This window comes from Alosa sapidissima, chromosome 1 (assembly GCF_018492685.1).
Source record: "Alosa sapidissima isolate fAloSap1 chromosome 1, fAloSap1.pri, whole genome shotgun sequence".
NCBI classification, from domain to species: Eukaryota; Metazoa; Chordata; class Actinopteri; order Clupeiformes; family Clupeidae; genus Alosa; species Alosa sapidissima.
Genome location: NC_055957.1, coordinates 39,221,612 through 39,241,479, shown reverse-complemented (window position 1 = coordinate 39,241,479; position 19,868 = coordinate 39,221,612). Strand labels below are relative to the sequence as shown.

The 19,868-nt window shown below is 44.0% G+C and overlaps 1 protein-coding gene across 2 annotated transcripts in view; it reads left to right on the top strand.

The window, feature by feature from the left end:
- Positions 1-19,348, top strand: part of tapt1b (transmembrane anterior posterior transformation 1b) — a 28,190-nt gene extending 8,842 nt beyond the window's left edge. Inside the window, exons 4-15 of one of the 2 annotated variants that reach the window (XM_042084903.1) lie at positions 456-488; positions 2,452-2,614; positions 3,605-3,740; positions 4,156-4,253; positions 4,604-4,673; positions 7,764-7,844; positions 8,072-8,181; positions 12,709-12,768; positions 14,216-14,284; positions 14,491-14,567; positions 14,746-14,912; positions 16,821-19,348. In XM_042084903.1, the coding sequence (XP_041940837.1) occupies positions 456-488; positions 2,452-2,614; positions 3,605-3,740; positions 4,156-4,253; positions 4,604-4,673; positions 7,764-7,844; positions 8,072-8,181; positions 12,709-12,768; positions 14,216-14,284; positions 14,491-14,567; positions 14,746-14,912; positions 16,821-17,053 (1,297 nt within the window). In that variant the 3' untranslated portion in view covers positions 17,054-19,348. The remainder of the gene's footprint in view (positions 1-455; positions 489-2,451; positions 2,615-3,604; positions 3,741-4,155; positions 4,254-4,603; positions 4,674-7,763; positions 7,845-8,071; positions 8,182-12,708; positions 12,769-14,215; positions 14,285-14,490; positions 14,568-14,745; positions 14,913-16,820) is intronic. The other variant, XM_042084910.1, reaches the window with a different exon arrangement.
- The last annotated feature ends 520 nt before the right edge of the window (positions 19,349-19,868 follow it).

The following is a 19,868-nucleotide window of genomic DNA, read 5'->3' as shown; positions in this document are numbered from 1 at the left end:
ACACACACACACACACACACGATACAAGACATATGCATGTATCAATGCACACAAAAATACTTACACACAAACACACCACACACAAACACAAACATAAACACACACACACACGATACAAGGCATATACATGTATCAATACACACAGAAATACTTACACACATGCACACACACACAAACACACGCACACACACCACACACATACACAAACACACAAACACACACACAATACAAGACATATGCATGTATCAATGCACACAGACATAGTAAGAGCTTTACTGGCTCTATGTGGAGCAGAATTGGTGTCTAAAACGACTCGGTAGACTTAACCCAACTCTGCCTCTCCTCTGCTCTCAAATCTTACTAAGCTCTGTTTTTGGCCCTGATAAGATCCAGTAATTGGGTTACATTTCAATGTGTGTGTGTGTTTGTGTGTGTGCGTGTGTGTATCTCTGCAGGGCTAATATATGCCCCTACTGCAGAAAAAGCAGGTACTGTAAACATGCTCAGAAGCTGTTCCGCCAACGAGCGCTTTCTATTAACGAATGCTCACACTCGGCCCACAAACCACTCCGCTTGGGATTGGCTGCCATCACCCCAACCATTTGCGTACACACACACACACACACACACACACACACACACACACACACAGATGTTCTGCAGACACCACTGCTGTTTGGCTAGCAGAAGCTTCATACTAACATAGAGAAATATTTGATCTGAAGCTCCCTCTGTTACGCATTAGCACACTACTGCAAAGGCAGGCACACATACACACACAGCACACAGCACATACATATATACACACACACTCACTCACCCACCCTTATGATTGCAGCTGTTTGGTTGGCACTCTTCCGCTGTAAGATTTGGCACGCCTTACGCTGTCATATGCTTATGTGAAAGTCACAGTGTTTCCCGGGTTCAAGAATTCGAGTCTAGTATCATGCCATTCAAACTTAATTATGGAGCGTTTTTCAACCGATACAGAAAAAAAAAGGCCTCTGCATGCAATTGGGTAGACCTGTCGAAGCAGAGCAACGAGAATATGTGAATTTCACAGGGAGAAGAGCAAAAACATCCTTCTCCTTGACCAATCTCACATCTCACTTCTCTGGCGGCAGACTTTTCATTGTAAATGAGGTCAGCTCAAGTGAGCGCAGGTTGTGGTGGATGACTACGTAACTGGTGCTCATCTGTTCGTCCTGGTATAAAGTCCGCCTAAAAGAACATCTCTGGTTCGGGCATAGAGACTTCTCAGTGGACCGAATCCAGACCGAATTCCCTCCGACAACTGAATTTCCTCTGGCATCTGACCCTGTTGGATTTGGAAATGAGACTGACACTTTTGTCAAAGTAAATGTTATTGGCATTCAATAACAGTGCACTGCAAAACAAAATGGCATTTTCCCAAGCTCAATGTGCAGTAAATATTAGACAAAATATAATAATAATACACAAACAAAAACTAAAAAAATTGAAATAATTGACAAAACATTAGCACAAGCATAAGCATTGCCATAGATGCACAATAAGACATAGAAAATAGTGCCCATGTCATTCACTAGTTGACCATTGTGTCATTGTGAGTGTATGTTTCTGCATTGTCTGACCACGTGTGGAGATTCACCAGTAGATGGCGCTGTTGTCCTGATGTGTGGTGTGCTTCTGCTGCACTCTCTACCAAAGGTCACCCAGGTGGCAGAAAACATTACAGCTGATCCCAGCTCAGCAATTTGATTTGCGCTCCCAGTGACAGATTGGCAGCTAAGCTCTTAGCAGGATTGCGTGAGAGAGTATGTAATGGAAGTGTGAGTGGATGTGTTGATGTTAATGATGCCTTTCTGGATCTGCAGTCTTCTGTTGTAAACAAACAGCCAGGCCCGATTTGAAGCCTTGAGGACACTAAAAACTATTAACACTCATAAGGTTCACTACAGCTAATGAGTGTTTGAAAGAGTTGTGTTATCTGTCTTGCAACAGTAATTAAACTATAATGAAGTGCTCACACGATGGGTGCTCCTCATTGAAAGGCGTTTTGCATGGTGTTTAAACTAATCTGGCTAATATTCACAGTGCAGCTGACATTGTAGTCTGCTAGCACACTAACAGATTGGCATTGTGTCTAAATAGTTTTGAATGAGAAGCTCCATGCTTTAATTGTCATTGATTTTGATGTTACACAGATGGCTCTTAAAATTGGTATGGGTGTAACTACAGAGATAGTGATGTTCAACAGATCACAAATTAACTTGTACAAGCTGTGTGTGTCTGTCTGTGTGTGTGTGTGTGTGTGTGTGTCTGTGTCTGTGTGCGTGTGCGTGTGCGTGTGCGTGTGCGTGTGCGCGCGTGCGTCTGTGTCTGTGTCTGTGTCTGTGTCTGTGTGTGTGTGCGTGTGCGTGTGTGCGTGTGTGTACATCTGTCTCTGTGTGTCTGCATGCGTGTACACAGTGGATCCCGTATCCTGCAGCCAGCCCAGGTGTGTGACGTGCTGAAGGGTGTCATCATGGTGCTGTGCTACTCCATGATGCACTATGTGGACTACTCCATGATGTACCACATGATCCGGGGCCAGTCAGTCATCAAGCTCTACATCATCTACAACATGCTGGAGGTACGCACAGCATTACAAGCAGCATTTTGAACAAAGTGCTTCGGTTTTAAAAAGCTTAAACTGTCTATCGTGTTGTAAGTCGCTTTGGTTACCAATGCGTCAGCCAAATGTAATGTGATATACTGTAATGTGAAAGTACATTGAAGTGTAAGAGAATTATTAAATGGTTTAATAGCATATATCCTGTGGTCATCAGAAGGTTACAATACATCATATCAATTCATAATTCACGGTGGTTATCATGTAATATGATATCGAGTTCATTTAAAGTTCCATTACTCTTCATAAGTGTGACTTCAGAATAACTGGTAACGTAAAGCCAGAGTGTGAGGGGAATAGGCCTGTAGGAGGAACAGAGCCTTTTGGGTCAGGGTGACCCAACACTGGGTGGAGCCGGACTACAGGCAGTTCACATCCTGATAGATATGTTTTAAGAGTAGTGTATACTGAAATGGTCAGGTACTGTAGGCTGTACTCGTACTGTAGGTGGGGGGGGGGGGGGGCATAGTTTCTGGGAAATGAAATTAGTTCATATCTGTGCCAGAATTAAAAGGTATGAAAGATGTTGTCACTCTCCACGGATTCAGTTGCAACCGGTTCAACTCAAATTTATTTATCAATAAAGCGAATTGTTAATTCTGCTGATCCAAATATCTGGTCTTCAGATTTATTACTCAAATGTGAGGTAAATATGCAACAGCAGAAATTACTGATCGATTAATTGTTCCAATTCTCAGTGTTTTGGGGGGCCAATCATAGGGTAATAGGGAGAGATAGAAATAGCAACACCATGTGGCAGTATTGTGAACAGCACATATGTTCATTATGACCAATAGCGGAGAAATATATCTATATCTGGGGCCGGGCATCTTTAATCTTTAAGAGCAATTTCTGTGATTCTGTTGCATCTTTATTGTCTTTCGATACTATACCTAATGTCTCTCTCTCTCTCTCTCTCTCTCTCTCTCTCTCTCTCTCTCTCTCTCTCAGGTGGCAGACCGCTTGTTCTCATCCTTTGGCCAGGACATCCTAGATGCCCTGTACTGGACGGCCACAGAGCCCAAGGAGAGGAAGAGGGCACATATTGGCGTCATTCCTCACTTCCTGATGGCTGTACTTTATGTGTGTATCCTAATCTAAAAGAGAAGATAAATACCCACAGCTCATATGTATCTATACAATATCAGCATAAAAAGTCCTTGGTAAATCCCTTGAAATCACTAATTGAGGCATCTTTTTAGATCATCTTTAAGGGCTTCTAATGCATGGGGATTGGTAGCTCTGAGGAGTGCTCATAAGAACTAAAGAACTTTTAGATTTTGGAAAGACCATGGTGAGAAGCGATTTTTTCATACTGCATTTTAGTTTGTGTACACTGGCAAATGAGTTCACATTTGGCAAAGGCAACAGAGGCCAGATGTTTTAATATGGTGTAAAGATATGGCAGGGATGTAAGTAGAGGTTCCAGGTCCTCTAAGAGCAGCTTATGTGTGTTAAATGTGATCTGGGATCGTTTGTTTTTCCTGAGCGTGTGTCCTCAGTCCTGCATGCCATCCTCATCATGGTGCAGGCCACCACCCTCAACGTGGCCTTCAACTCCCATAATAAGTCCCTGCTCACCATCATGATGTCCAACAACGTGAGTGCACACACACACACACACACACACACACACACACACACACACACACACACACACACACACTATCATTATCTTCACTGATGATAAAACTCAATAGTGGACCAAGGTTATTATCATATGTTATATTTATAGATCAATGTGTTCAACACTCTTAAGTGCTGATTTTATCACAGTTGATGGCTTGGGTGCATCACATTTGCTGGTGATCGATAGACATATAGTGTGTTGAACTGTGTTGATACAGACAGCAAAAAACTTCACCTCTTGCAAAACATTTTGTTTAAAAATCTCATGGTTGTGATTTGAAATGTTTGCCTTTATAAATGTGTGTGTGTCTGTCTATGCAGTTTGTAGAGATTAAAGGGAGTGTGTTCAAGAAGTTTGAGAAGAACAACCTGTTCCAGATGTCAAACAGCGGTGAGTCTCTCTCTCACACACACACACACACACACACACACACACACACATCACACATAGACTCTTTTGCTCACACATCAAGTACAGATGGAGTTAGGGAGTATTGTGTGAATCTCATCTACACTCTTAGACCTTTTGATGTGGAAATTAGGTTTCCTCAGTACAATAAAAAAAACTCCAATAATAAACATCCCTCTGTCTTTATTAATTCATCCATCAAGCACAGGTTGATTCATTTATTCACAAACATAACAATCTGTTGAACCCAAGAAAATAGGCCATAGTTTATATTTAGTGACAAAGAATCATCACTATAACATGACCTATGACGCTTACAAGCTATATTGAACTCTCATTTCAAGGAGAAATCCGGCCAATTTTAACACGGAGCTCCGTTCATCATGTTCACGGAATACTGTTGGCCAGAAAAAACGTGAAATAAATCGGTGCTGTCTGACGCAAGTTAGCCAGTTAGCGGCTAAAGCAGCCAAAGTGCTTACAAGCTACCTTACGGGGGCATGTTCTAAACGGTACCTTTGTGCCTCCTAACAGGCTCAATATGTCCTGACAAGTGCTGTGCAACATGAACAGGGTGTTCAACCCAGTCATTGTGAAGGAACAGTTTCCCTCCGTTGCTTCCTGTAGCTTAAAGTACATAACAAAGTCGATATCATGCCTTTTCCCATTTCCATGGAGACCACACATAAAGTTTATGTCCAAAATAACGATGATTCATGAATGACTGTAACAACATGGAAGCTCCAAATGAGAGCTGCAGCTGCACGCTACAGAATGGAATATAGAGAACCAAAAATGACAAGATAAACTAGAAAATGTAATTTCGAGGAAATTACCAGTGCATGAAAATATAAACATACTGTATATTAACATAAAATGCCAAACAAACATTTATTTGGAAACAGTTGGCAGGAGTCATAGTTGATAACAACTGACAGTTGAAATGGCTGAACAGTTAAATAGTTGAGTAGTTTAAATAGTTAAATTATTTAATAGTGAATTATTGTAGTGAGGACAGTTATTTTGAAACAGTTGTGGGCAGAGGAAATAGTAGTCTTAAGAGAGCCAGATTGTATGCTTAAAGCCTGAGACAGAGTATATAGTTTAAAAGTTAAATGTAGATAGTGTAATGGATGTTGATAGACAGAAAAGTAGGGATGGGCAGAACGAGGCTTTGTGAAACAACGAAACGTTCGAAGCAATTGCGCCGGAATGTGTCGAGGTTTCGAAACAATCCAACACACGTAACTCCATGGTGACATCTAGTGGCCAGTTTTGCTAACATCACATTTTGACCGTGAAGCACAACTGCTTCAGACAAAGAATATAAATAGCCAACGTGGAACGCAAGATTTCGTCCACAGCCACGTGGTTCAGTGGTTAACGCACTTGCATTCGGCCGGAGCGGCCGGTGTTCGACTCCCTGCTGGTGCTTAGAAATTTCAGACTAGTATATGCGTTCAGTAACTAGAACATTTTTATATCTGCCAGTTAGATGTTTTGTTATTTCAGTTTCATAGTACATTATCCTTTGGAATATGCTGGAGAGGAAAATGCTACAATGGTTTTAAAATGTAGGCTATGCTTATGGCCCAGGGTTTTTTTTGGGAACATGTTGTAGGGAAATAAAGGATACATGTGAAGCAGGTTAGACTAATCAGGTACAACATGGGAAAAATAAACAACACATTTTTTGTATGTCAACATACATTTTTATTTAGGAATAACAGTTGTTCTGCCGTCTTGGCATTTCATCTGTTTCTTGTTTTTGAATAAACCTCCCCAGCCTTGGAAAAAATTCTTTCAAAAGGCACACTTGTTGCTGGCATGCACAAATATTTTTTTTGCCATCACAGTTAGGTTTGGATAAACCACTCTCCTCTCCTGCCAGTATTTCAAAGGGTCAGCTGTTCTTGAAATAAAGGCATCAGTCATATATTTTTTTACTTCTGCTACTATCTAAATATTAACGTCACTAGACTATATCTATCTAAACTATCGCTTACTGTCTGTCTCTAGCCTGTCAATTAATCTATATCACTAACCTATCAATCACAAGAATGCACTATAAATCGCTATATCTCTATATGTCTCTATGTCGCTATATCTCTTAAAATCTCTCTCCTCACAAAAAAACCACAAAGATAGGATGTGTTTGAATGACTTTTAAGCATTCTGGGACTTTGTAATTTAGATCAAACAGGTGTTTACTCGGGTAATTGGCTCGCGCGGCAAGTGTGCCACCTGTCCAAACCAAATTGAAACACCACGAAGCCTCACTAAGCCATGGTCACATGACATGGGCGTTTTGAACCACACTTCGAAACACTGTTCGAAACACTTGCGTTTCGGAAGCTCGACACTGTTTGTCTGTTGACTGTCGAAACGTCAGCTTCGAGCGTCACATCCCTACAGAAAAGTTGAATGGATGTTGATAGGCAGATTGTTTAATGGATGTTGATGGATAGTTTAATGGGTGGATGAGTGAATGGTTTGAAGAGGATGAATGGATAGAAAGTTGGATGGAATGTGCCTTATATCCTTGTAGAATGGAGAGACACAGAGAGAGTTGGCCTAGTTAAACAGAAAGCAGTTGATACAGGTGCAATCAGTTTAACTGGCCCTTTGATGGGTCCTAGTAGTGAGCAGCTGGAAGTTGATACAGGTGCAAATCAAGTTAATTAGCCCATTGTGATGTCATCAGCCCATGTTAAGTCTATGGGGAAAAATAAGCTTGTTTTTTATTAATATCTCAGAAATAAATAAATTAAGAAATACAGAAAAAAATGAAGAAATACATAATTGAATGTATTGATGACTAGTTTCATGACCAAACTGTACATTCATCTATTCATTTGTAGGCTACATCTCATAATTTATGTCTGCATTTATTTTACAAACACCTCCCTACCGACAGTATTCCATCAACTGAGCTCCATGTTAAAATTGGCTGGATTTCTCCTTTAGGTTTGATGTTGTTGTCTCTGTTCATTTTTTTGCCTAATAATCACTCAACTAGTAAACAATGCCACTCTTACAGATAATATATATATTTTATTTATTTATTTATAGATATCAAGGAAAGATTCACCAACTATGTCCTGTTGTTGATCGTGTGTCTACGGAACATGGAGCAGTTCTCTTGGAACCCAGGTTATTATCCTGTTCAAACAGCGAGTTTAAGTGGGATTGTTTAGTCAGTCAGTATCTCGGCTCATTCATTTGTCGTTCATTTCTGCAAGTAGGGTTCCAATTTTTGTTGTATTGTATACTGTTTAAGTAAAAACACTTTTGCTATAATTGGTTTCCATAGTCACAGTAATTCATTTCAGTGATCATATTTCCGTTGTTTTGTTTTGTGATGACTTTGCTCACCACAGATCACCTATGGGTTCTGTTCCCTGATGTCTGCATGGTCATCGCTTCGGAGATGGCTGTGGACGTGGTCAAACATGCTTTCATCACCAAGTTCAATGACATCACAGCTGATGTGAGTACTCTAGGGACCACGACGTTAGTGTTCATGCAGCATGAAGGGGTCAGGTGATGGGCTTTAGGGATAGGAGACATTCATGCACTCACCCTGGTGCACTCTCTCTCTCTCTCTCCATCTCTCTCTTTCTCTCTCTCTCTCTCTCTCTCTCCCTCTCTCTCTCTCTTCCTTCTGCCCCCTCCTCTCTCCCTCTCTTAAATCTGACACTTGTAGGGTGTAGCATGTCCTCAAAAGCAGTAGAAGAAGCTCCCAGTCAGCGATGTAAATGGTGTCAGTCCTGAATATAATCACACACTCGCCCACACCCTCATTCAATCACTCACTTTCTCTCTTTCACTCTCTCTCTCTCTCTCCCTCAAGGTCACACACACACACACACACACACACACACACACACACACACACACACACACACAGCATGCCACCTCCTTAATGTAAGCACACCAAAACAAAAAACAGCACCTTGAACCAAAGGAACAGGTTGTCCCTCAGGGGCGGTTGGTAAAGGTCTTCCCGGTTCTCACGTTGTCTAGAATGGCCAGGCTGCTCCACTGACCTAAATCTGCCTCTAGGGCAACAGGATTTTGGATTCCACCCCACCCCACTCCACCCTAAGCAGGGCACCCGTACAAACACCTCCCTTCCCCTCTCTCCCTCCCTCCCTTCCCCTCTCTCCCTCCCTACCTTCCCCTCTCTCCCTCCCTACCTTCCCCTCTCTCCCTCCCTCCCTTCCCCTCTCTCCCTCCCTACCTTCCCCTCTCTCCCTTCCCCTCTCTCCCTCTCTCCCTTCCCCTCTCTCCCTCCCTACCTTCCCCTCTCTCCCTTCCCCTCTCTCCCTCCCTACCTTCCCCTCTCTACCTCCCTACCTCCCCCTCTCTCCCTCCCTACCTCCCTTTCATTTTCTTTTCCGTCTCTTCCTTTCTATCTGCCTCTCCGTCTCACCAATCTGTTTGTTTTTTCCCACCTCTCTCACACATGTGTGCACGTGTGTAGGTCCGTGAGTATACATATGTACATACACATATACATATATATATATATATATATATATATATATATATATATATATATATATACACATATATACACACACATATCTGTGCACAGGAACATGTAAGTGTCTGTTAACACAGACAGGTCGTTTTTTTTTTTTTTTTTTTTTTAACAGACGTAAATAGCAAGAGTAATAATAGGATGGTGTGTGTGTATGTAGTATGTTTCAGGTTGAGTCCCTCAGATCCTCACATTTCAAAATAAATTGTGCTGCTAGGGCAGCAGAGGGCCCTTCGCCAAGGAGTATGGTCATTTTTTCATTATTGTCCCAGTCTTGAAAATGTGGGATATCTCTTTGGAATTTGGGGAAGAAAGCCCGTCTAATGTTTTCATAATTTTCCCAGTGTAGAAAGAAGGGCTCCTCTGTCTCAACCATCTCTGCCTGGCAGTGACCACATATTCTTTGTTCTCTTGGAAGCCAGGTTTTCCTGTGTCTGCCTGTTTCTACTGCTAGATTGTGGTCACTGAGCCTGTACTTGGCACAGAGATGAGATACTCTGCCAATTCATATTCTCTTTTTGGTTTGTCCAATGTTCTAAATATTCTTCTTTTGCTTGATTCATTATTTTGTTGACTAATTGATTGTTTGCGAAACATACCTGGACTGAGCTTGATGTGTATTAGTTGTTGTTATTAAGTTAGTTAGCTTCAGTACCAGTTGGCTCAGGGGACTCTTTTCAGGGTTCATCTCCTGGGTTTTCAGTGCCTCAAAATGGAGGGAGTTCTCGGGACTGCTGTTCAGGTGCATCCAGAATTGTACGATTATTTTCTGTATTGGTGAAGCCAATGGGAAACGGCCTAATTCTGCCCTACATAACATTATTGGGTGTTTTTGATTGAACTTTAAGTATTGAACGGCAGAATTCTGCATGTAGGGCTTCGGTTGGATGCTTGTCCCACTTTTTTTGTAGTTATGCATACTGAGTGGACCCCAAACCTCACTTCCATATAGCACAATAGGCTGGATTATACTGTCAAATATTTTGCACCAGATTGTAATTGGGATGTTTATTTTGTGAAATTTTATTTTTACAGCGTAGAGTGCCCTGCGGGCTTTTGCTTTTAGTGCATTCACTGCCATGCTCTCTCTCTCTCTCTCTTGGGCGGCCAGGCTGCTTAAGCAGGTCTCAAGGTCTTACGTTACTGCTCCAGAGCCACAAATGGCTGCTCATGTCTCCGCATCGGGACAAAGAGCACTGTCTGGCCAAGTCCCCTTTGAGTGGCTGAGTGGCGCAGCATAGCCGGCCGCAGGGTACGCACCCAAACCCCACACACAGTTCTCTTCACGGGACTAATGGTAGGAAAGCCGGCACTGTGGTCCTTATGAGCACATAGACTTACATACACACACACACACACACACACACACACTTTAACAGAGGGGAGTTTTGGAGCATGGAGGAGAGGGTGGATTAGGGGTTGTGATATCTCTGGGTGATTAGCCCAGTAGGATCTCTGCAGTGTTACAGTGGCTTACTGGCAGTGGGATTTGTGTCAACACACACACACTCTCTCTATCTCTCTCTCTCTCTCTCCCTCTCCATCTCTCTCTCTCTCTCTCTCTCTCTCTCTCTCCCTCTCACCTCTCTCACCTTCTCTGTCCTTTCTGGTCTGTCCAGGGCCACTGTCCTCTCTCTGCCCCTTTGTGTCCCTGTGTCTCTGACTCACCGAGCCTCTTTTCGCACTTCAGCAACGATCACGTCACTCGTCACCTTGATGGAAGGCAGATGCTGTAATCCTAACCCTATTTCTAGTCCAACTGCTTACTGTATGTTGGATAATAATAAAGACAAGACCAGGGACCGCAGAAGTAGCCTGTGGTCCAACTGAGGAGGTTGTTTTCTCTCTCTGACCACAGTCCAGAAAGAGCAAATGCTAAGAATGTCACCTTTATGTCCGTGCACAGATGTCTGATGGCTTTGGCAGAGAAAGCTGTAGCTTTTTTGACCAGAAATGACCATTCCCAAGTGTGGTTGACACCACACATTTAGAGAATGAGAAGCCCAGTACATGAACTGTGCTGAGAAGCCCTTACATAATGGCCCACGACCCTCCCCTCCATCCCTGATGGGATTAGAACCCCTTAAGTCCCGGAGTGTCACAGTCAATTTCTGGCTCCTACTCCACTGACCCAAAGGTCTTAGGAGAAACCCTCTAATTTGCCTTTTCCGGTTTTTACATCCAAAGGTCTGAAGACAAACCCTCTTGATTCTCTGATTCTCTCACGCCGTTTGAGAGGACAGTGATTGTCAAGCATCAAGAGATGATACGTCGGCACTGATCGACTGTTGCATTTTCACATTAATATCCATGAGCGGCAGTAAAGCGTCATTCGTGTAACTGACTCATTCATGGGCACATGTATGGCTTTGTATGAGTCTTCATCGTGGGTCTCATGAGACACTGACTGAGTGACTGCCAGAGTGCGTCAGTGGCTATGAATGAGTGGGAGCCATACTGAGCTGGTTCAGCATCATGCCTGCCGACGCATGAATGGAGGTGGACTCTGATGTGACTCACAGCCTGCGCTCTCCAGTGAGGGAGAAGTACACACACACAGACACACACGTACACACACACAGACACACACACACACTCACACAGACACACACACACACTCACTCACACAGACACACACACACACAAACACACACACACTCAGTCACACAGACACACACACACACACACACTCAGTCAAACAGACACACACACACACACACACTCACTCACACAGACACAGACACACACACACACACACTCTCACGCACACACACACACACACACACAATCTCTGCACTAATTCAAGGGTTTTGATTATTTATGGGAAGCATTTTGTCTCATCGCTGAGGAAAAACAGGGCAGAAAATCCCCAGACTCTGTTCTGAGTGTCATAGTAACCTAATTGCATCAGCACGCTGTTTGTGTGTGTGTGTGTGTGTGTGTGTGTGTGTGTGTGTGTGTGTGTGTGTGTGTGTGTGTGTGTGTGTGTGTGTGTGTGTTTGAGAGAGAGGGACTGAGAGAGAGAACACACTTTTACCACTCATGTACACAAATCCTCACACTCACTCCCTCCCTGTGGCCTAGCAACAGAACAGAAATGCTAGAGATTGGCCAATTAAGAAATACTCCAAATCCAGCCACACACTCACGTCTCGCGTCAGATTGCATTCTGCCATTCAAGTCCAAAATATTCCCATGTCCCAGGTTGCATCCTTATATGCTGCATGGTGTGTGTGTGTTGTGAGTCTTTACTCTCTTTCCTCTTGAACACTCCAAAATGTCAGTGGTCTGAGCTGCCCTTCAAAGGTTCTCCTGCATATCTCTTTAAGGTCACTCAAGCAGCCTGCTGCTCTGGGCTCGCTTTCGCTCTGGTCAAACTGCAAATGTCACTATCAGCTGCTGCATGTACCTGCCTACCTGTGTGTGGCCTCAGTGTTCTGATGAAGTGTGTTGTGTGCGTGTGTTCCGCAGGTCTACAGTGAATACCGAGCCAGTCTGGCTTTCGACCTTGTCAGCAGCAGGCAAAAAAATGTGAGTTGTTCAGCTTTGTTGTCCTCCATCTGATTCCTCTTCCTCTCCCCCCTTTCCTTCCCTTTATTCCATTCTTGCTTAGTTCCCCCTCTTTCTCCCTCCTTTCTCTCCCTCTCTTTCTCCCTCCCTCCAGTTGAATAACGGCTGGCCCTTCCTCCATCCATCCCCTCTCTAATAGAGTGCAACAGTCCTGCCCCTCCTCCGAGAGAGCTTAGTTTGCGGAAATAAGTTTCCCATTAATTTCTACAATCTACGTCTGAAAAAATCTGTATATCTCAAATCCATTTTAGACCACGCCTTAAGCTAACCAGCTACGACGTGACTCATACTCATCCAACATATAATTTCGAACAGAAATTATACAGACAACAGAAAAACTAAAAAAGGCAAAGGTACAAGACTGTGTCCATATTTTAATTCCCAAGTGAACGAACTACTATCCCATGAGCTTTTTCCCAATGTACTCATTTCGAAAAAACATTTGCGGCCTAACAATTGTTTAACATGCTTCTATTTTAATCTCACACAAGAAGATGACTAACTTCCTACCGCTTCCATTGAGTAAATTCAACTTTCAAAGATGAGAAAAACTGTTTTTATCGGACAGCCACACATCAGTTCTGACAGCCTTGTTATCCATCTTTATTCCAGCGAGTAACAAGACAACAGGCACAGGAAAAGTGGCATAAATGTTGCCATAGCAACGACGATCTCTACCAATCAAAGGCTCTGCTTTTACACTTGAGGATTTTGGGTAGTGTAGTACTTTTCCTTTAAATCGCGAATACATTTTTTTTTCTCAAAACAAGGTTGATGCCCCATTAACTTTTGGCGTCTCTATGAGCATGTACAATCGCTTAATCATGTTGTAGATAGTTTTAAGTCTACCATGAACGGTTACGGTATTTTATGGCTTATACTCCAGTTGTCAATGGAGAAATTGTATGGAACTCTTACTTACGGAATCAGCAGTGGACGGGACTGTTGCAGTCTATGGCCAGCCCTTCTTCTTCTATGGCCTGTCCTGCTCCCTCTTCAGCTGTAGTAAGGACAGTTGAATGATGGCCAGCCCTTCTTCTGTCCTGTCGCCTCTCTATCTTTCAGCTGTAGTGAGTACAGGTTGTAAGGTTCTGTCTATGCACCTGATATTTCCTTCCTATAGTCCTTCTTTGTACCATAGGCCTTCAAAGGACTTGTTGATCAGCAAGTGTATCTGTAATGGAGACGTAATGTTACGTCATGTATTATGTACGACCGCCATAATTATCTATCTGTATTGTCTGCTGTCTGGGACTTATAAGGAAAGAAGATTACGTGCAAGTGGATTAAACAGGGTCTTGTGTAATGTATGTTGATTTGTTGGTGTGCATGTGTGTGCATGTGTGTGTGTGTGTGTGTGTGTGTGTGTGTGTGTGTGTGTGTGTGTGTGTGTGTGTGTGATTTCCAGGCCTACACAGACTACAGTGACAGCGTGTCAAGGAGAATGGGTTTCATTCCCCTTCCACTGGCATTACTGGTGAGACGACATCCTCCATCTTCTCTTGTGGCTAAGCAGATAGGCCCACTCTCTACTGAGGATTTTCAAGATTTAATGACCCCCTGAAACCTCTCTGACCCACTTAATGCCCAGAGCTCAGGGTGTCTAATCTAGATGTTATTGTATCACATATCGGCAGCTAATGTTAGTGCAGAAGTGATTGTGTGTGATTTGTATTCTTGCAGCTCATCCGAGTAGTGACTAGCTCCGTGAAGATCCAGGGGTCCTTGTCCTATGTGTGTGTGCTGCTCTTCTACCTGGGGTAAGGCTGTGTGTGTGTGTGTGTGTGTGTGTGTGTGTGTGTGTGTGTGTGTGTGTGTGTGTGTGCGCGCACGTGTGTTTGTGTGTGTGTGTGTGTGCCAGGGTTGTTTGCCGTTGGAAATATTGAGTCCTACTCTGCTGGCCCTTGTCAACTTGCCTGTGTATGTGTGTGGTTCCAGTATGATTACACTGAAGGTGTTGAACAGTATTGTGCTGCTGGGGAAGTCCTGTCTGTACGTGAAGGAGGCCCACATGGAGGAGAAGCTCTTCCAGACCCCGCCCTCAGCAGCCCCCAGCAGAGCTTCCAGCAGAGCCCACCGAGCCAAGCACACCAGCAGCCCGCCAGGTACACACACACACACACACACACACTCACACACACACACACACACGTGTGCACACACACACACACACACACCACTCACACCACTCCTCAACTAGTGAATGACTAGTAGCACACACACACACACACACACACCACTCCTCAACTAGTGAATGACTAGTAGCACACATACACACATACACACACTCATTTACACACCACTCCTCAACTACTGAATGACTAGTAGCATACACACACACACACACACTCACACACACACTCAATATCTTCTAGAAACCAAAGAGAATTTCATGTTAATTTGTTGTTAGTCAAATGATAAGTTCATATAGCATTATCAATAGTAAGCACATACATACTAACACATTAACTAAGACCAAAAACAAAATCAGTAAATGAATGCTGAGCCCAGTAGTGATTGGGATCCAGTTATGTGTGATTTATGTGCCTCTCACATAAGCACGTCTCACCATGACTGCATACGTGTCCTATGTAAAAACACAGTGAAAGCTTCAGAAGCTTCTCTCGGATTAACCCTGCAAAATTATATTTTTCAGTCTCCCTTAGAGTGAAACAGACTACTAAAAAACATGTGTGGATTTAAGACCTGGTTTGGATTGGATTGGTCTCGTTTGCTAGTTGGTCTGACATTGACTAATTTGCCTGTGGTTGGTGTGCCTCACGTCTAAAAGTCTGGACGGGTGCATGTCCAAACCACGGGGACAAGTTGGTGCTGTGCTCCTGCCGGCTTGCTTTGTGCGTGTTTGCTTTCAAGAACCCTGAATGTTAGGCTTCTCGTCCGCTCCCATAGTGTGTTGGTTAGTCCTGCCTGCGGCCATTCTTATTTTATTTTAAGTGCCATTACACCCTCATCTGTTACTGTGTGTGTTCTGCTCCTTCATTCTCCTTACTTCACCCTCTCATATCCCTACCTCTGATTTTCTTTGTCTTTCTCACCCTCTTTCTCTCTCTCTCTTTCTCTCTCTCCGTTTTGGCTCATCCTCGGTCTCCTCATCTCCTCTCAGACCCTCAAGGGCCTCCTCTTCCTCTCTCTTCTCTTCCTTCATCAGAGCAGATTTCTTCATCTTCCTGCGTTACCTCTCCTCTTCCTCCTGCTCTTCCTCCTCCTCCTCTCCCTGCTCCTCTTCCTCCTCCTCCCTTCTTTCTTCTTCCTGTCTGCTCTTGCTCCTCTGGCTGTTCTGCCCCTGCTCCTGCCCCTGTGCCTGCCCCCATCTCTGCCTCTGCTGCAGGTACGAGCCTCTGCCTCTTGCCCCAAACTCGCCCCCAGGTCCTCCTACATGACTACCCACTACAGACAGCACAGGCCACATCCACGTAGAGAAACACACACACACAGACATATAGACACCCTCAGACAAACACACCTCCACATACAAACACTGTCACACACACACACACACACACACACAAACACACCTCCACATACATACACTGTCACACTCTCACACACACACACACACACAAATGCACACGCTCACTCAGACAAACACTGTGACAAACAGACACACACAGCATCAAAATGACTTTGATGAGTCAGCATAGAACAATACCAAAGGGCACACACACACCCCACAGAAAACCACCTTACACCACCCCACAGCAAACACACACTCACACACTCTAATCACTCTGACTCTGTGCTGCTGATCAAAGGCTTTATGAAAGGGCTTCATGTTTCAAAGAGTGTGAGGGACTCTTTTGTCAATATATCCTGCTGGGTATTGAGGCGTTACATTACATCCTCTAGCCTTCTCTGTTTTTAGGATACACTGTGTACACAATTTAAAGTTGATCACAGCTTTGATTCATTGAAATGTATAAAGTATAATGTATAAAAGAGTTAGTTAATAGAGCACATGTTGACGACTCCTTTCCTGATTGGCTGATGTGTAGGCGACCCAGCTGATGAGGAGGTGTCCACGTCCATCACCACTCAGCCAGTGCACCAGGAGGAATGCCCCGCCCCACACCTGCCCAGCAGCGAATCAGACCAGTTCCTCACCACACCTGACGACACAGAGGAGAAAGACATTGGACAGGATGGAATGGAACTCAAACACAGAGCACCCAAGAAAGACCTGCTGGAGATTGACCGTTTCACCATCTGTGGCAACCGCATAGACTGAGATGCACACACAGACATGCCCCCACTCACATGATTGAGCTGTTTGGGATTGGGGGGGGGGGGAGGGGAGGGGAGCGAAATGGAGCACGGTGAACTGAAATAGAAGTCTTGATGACGAGGGCTGGCAATCCTTCAATGCCAGCCTGAACTCCCACACCCCTCCTTGAGTGGTTTAGGAGGGGTGTGTGTATGTGTGTGTGTGTGTGTGTGTGTGCGCGCGCGTGTGTGTGTGTGTTTGTGTGTGTGTGTGGGGAGGGGGGTGTTGATTGCGCAAGGCTATTTATTAAGATGATTGTGCGTTTAATTTATTGGTAACTGGAAAGAGAGTGATGTGTCCCATTTGTGGACATGGAGCCCCCTCCCCCCTCCCTCGGCCCTCCCTCCCCCCCTCCCTCATACCGGGGGAGAGACCCGCCTGGCCTCCCCCTGGAAGCCCACTCACCTGGCCCCTCTTCCCAGGCTCTGGCTACTACTGACCGGCTCAGTGGCTCCGGTGGCAGGGCGGTCATGGTTGGTGGAGCACCATGGCAGAGGACGCCAATCCTCGGGCGGGCGGGCAGCACAGCGCACACAGAAGGTGCCAGGACTGAAGGCTCAGACGCCATGAACGTATGCAAGCAGCAGAGGGTGCAAAAGTCTGCATCGCAAAACAAGCATATGCACACAAACTTACATATTTCCAGGCAGCCTAGAGACTCTTTCTCTCTCATACACACACACACACACACACAGACACACAGGGTCCCAGCTCTTAGGTCAAACAGTGTTCATCTCCCCCTCTGCCAAGGACACTGGCAACAATGAGTTACTGAAGCAGCTGGCACTGAAGGATGACCGAGTACTTACCGTATCACATGGGTCAGAAGGAAAAACTAAACAATCTCAGTCTTTTTATCAATATTTTTAATGTCAGAAATAGTGGTAAATATTTGGAAAAAAGAAAAGAAAAAAACGTAGCATTTTTGATGAAAAGCGTTTTTGTACATCACAATTCTAAACTGCATCTACTGAAGACAGAGCTTAAATTGAAGACTATACATCATGGTCTCATAAGGCTCACCAGTAAAACAGGTACCGGTAATATATCATATGATGACATACCAACAAACATATTCCAATGTTACAGTACTTTACTGATGTGCCAGTGTCAACATCACATCCTCCAGTTTGGATCTTTGCTTTGGATATTTTCTTGCACTGACATACCATACTGTCTTAAAATACCTATATGTTCAATTCTGCATAGGTCATGCTAAGCTCAAGGTTTCTTTTTCCTCTTTAATGTAATTTATGGGGAAGTGGCATTGCGTAAAGAGTTAATTTAGACCAAGTAAATGAATTAGGACCCTCAGAATGCCTGATACCTGTATCTTAGTTAACAACCATAGCAGGCCACGATGCAGGCTGTGAATACCTTCGGGATCAAGCTGGTTTGGTGTTGTAATATGTTTATCATTAAGGATTTCTTTATCATTTTTTTAAGAGTGCAAGAAATACCTTTTCCCTATGCTGATGACTTCTGTATGCTTTTATCAACTCCATAGCATTTTAGAACATGTTTGATCGATCCAAGAGGGAAGCATATGCACACCTGTAAATGCACCAATGTTTGGCAGGTTTATTTTGTTTTTGTTTTTTGTGTTTTTTTAAGCCATGTCCTACAAATATCTCTCTTCTCCTCATTTGCATGAAGTGCTGTTGGAGTGCTATGAATGTCCTCCCAGCATAAGTTTGTTGCATTTCACCTGCAGAAATGGTATCATTAAACCCTATGTGATGGTAAGCAATTGTTAGTGAGCATTTTAGGAAGTCAGCCTCGGAACAGCCTCATTACACTTGGTATAAACACTCATGCTAAACACAGTGACAATTGAGTGTCTGATGTTGACATGTTTCACCCTTTAACTTGATGTGTAAGGGTTAGGACATGCTCAGTGTTTACTAGCAACTGAAAAAAAACAAAGTATCACCTGAAGTTTAATGTATACTCATAGCAGTAGCATTTATTTAGCAGGAATGACAGGACAGGAGAGGGCTATCTTTTCAGGTCATGTCATATTAAGCACGCTGACCATTTTGGTTGTAACATTTTCTGCATGGAACCAAATTTCTGACCATAATCAGAGGTCTGTTTGTCATGTCACACACAGAAGCAGCTATTTTTGCTGCCCCCTCCATTTTTGAGCAGAGCAAAACAAGCAACCATTACCTTTGTATGAACTGCATTATAGGGAGAAGGGCGACACGCCAGGGGGGTTGGGTGGGTGGAAGAGAATAAAAGTTTTCTTGTTTTGTATCTGGCTTGCTGTCTTTTTTGTTGCTGGCATATAGCTGCTGCTGTTCTGGTTATGAATGATTTTCTGAAAGGTGAGTTGGGTCCATCTGAGGCCTGCTGAACATGATCTGCACATTCTCATAATGGAAGGCCATTCAAAGGTGCTTGCAGAAGTACATGGGAGGATCTGTGCAGAAAAAAAAAACAATCCCAATCTCGTGGCATAGTTTGGAAGTATTTTCTTGGGCATTTGAGTTTAGACAAGTTCGTATAGGCATGGAGTCAACATGGGGCATAACATTCTGTTATGCGTACAAATTCATTTACAATGTATTTGGGGCAGCCGTGGCCCACTGGTTAGCACTCTGGACTTGTAACCGGAGGGTTGCCGGTTCGAACCCCGACCAGTAGGCACGGCTGAAGTGCCCTTGAGCAAGGCACCTAACTCCTCACTGCTCCCGAGCGCTGCTGTGGTTGCAGGCAGCTCACTGCGCCGGGATTAGTGTGTGCTTCACCTCACTGTGTGCTGTGTTTCACTAAT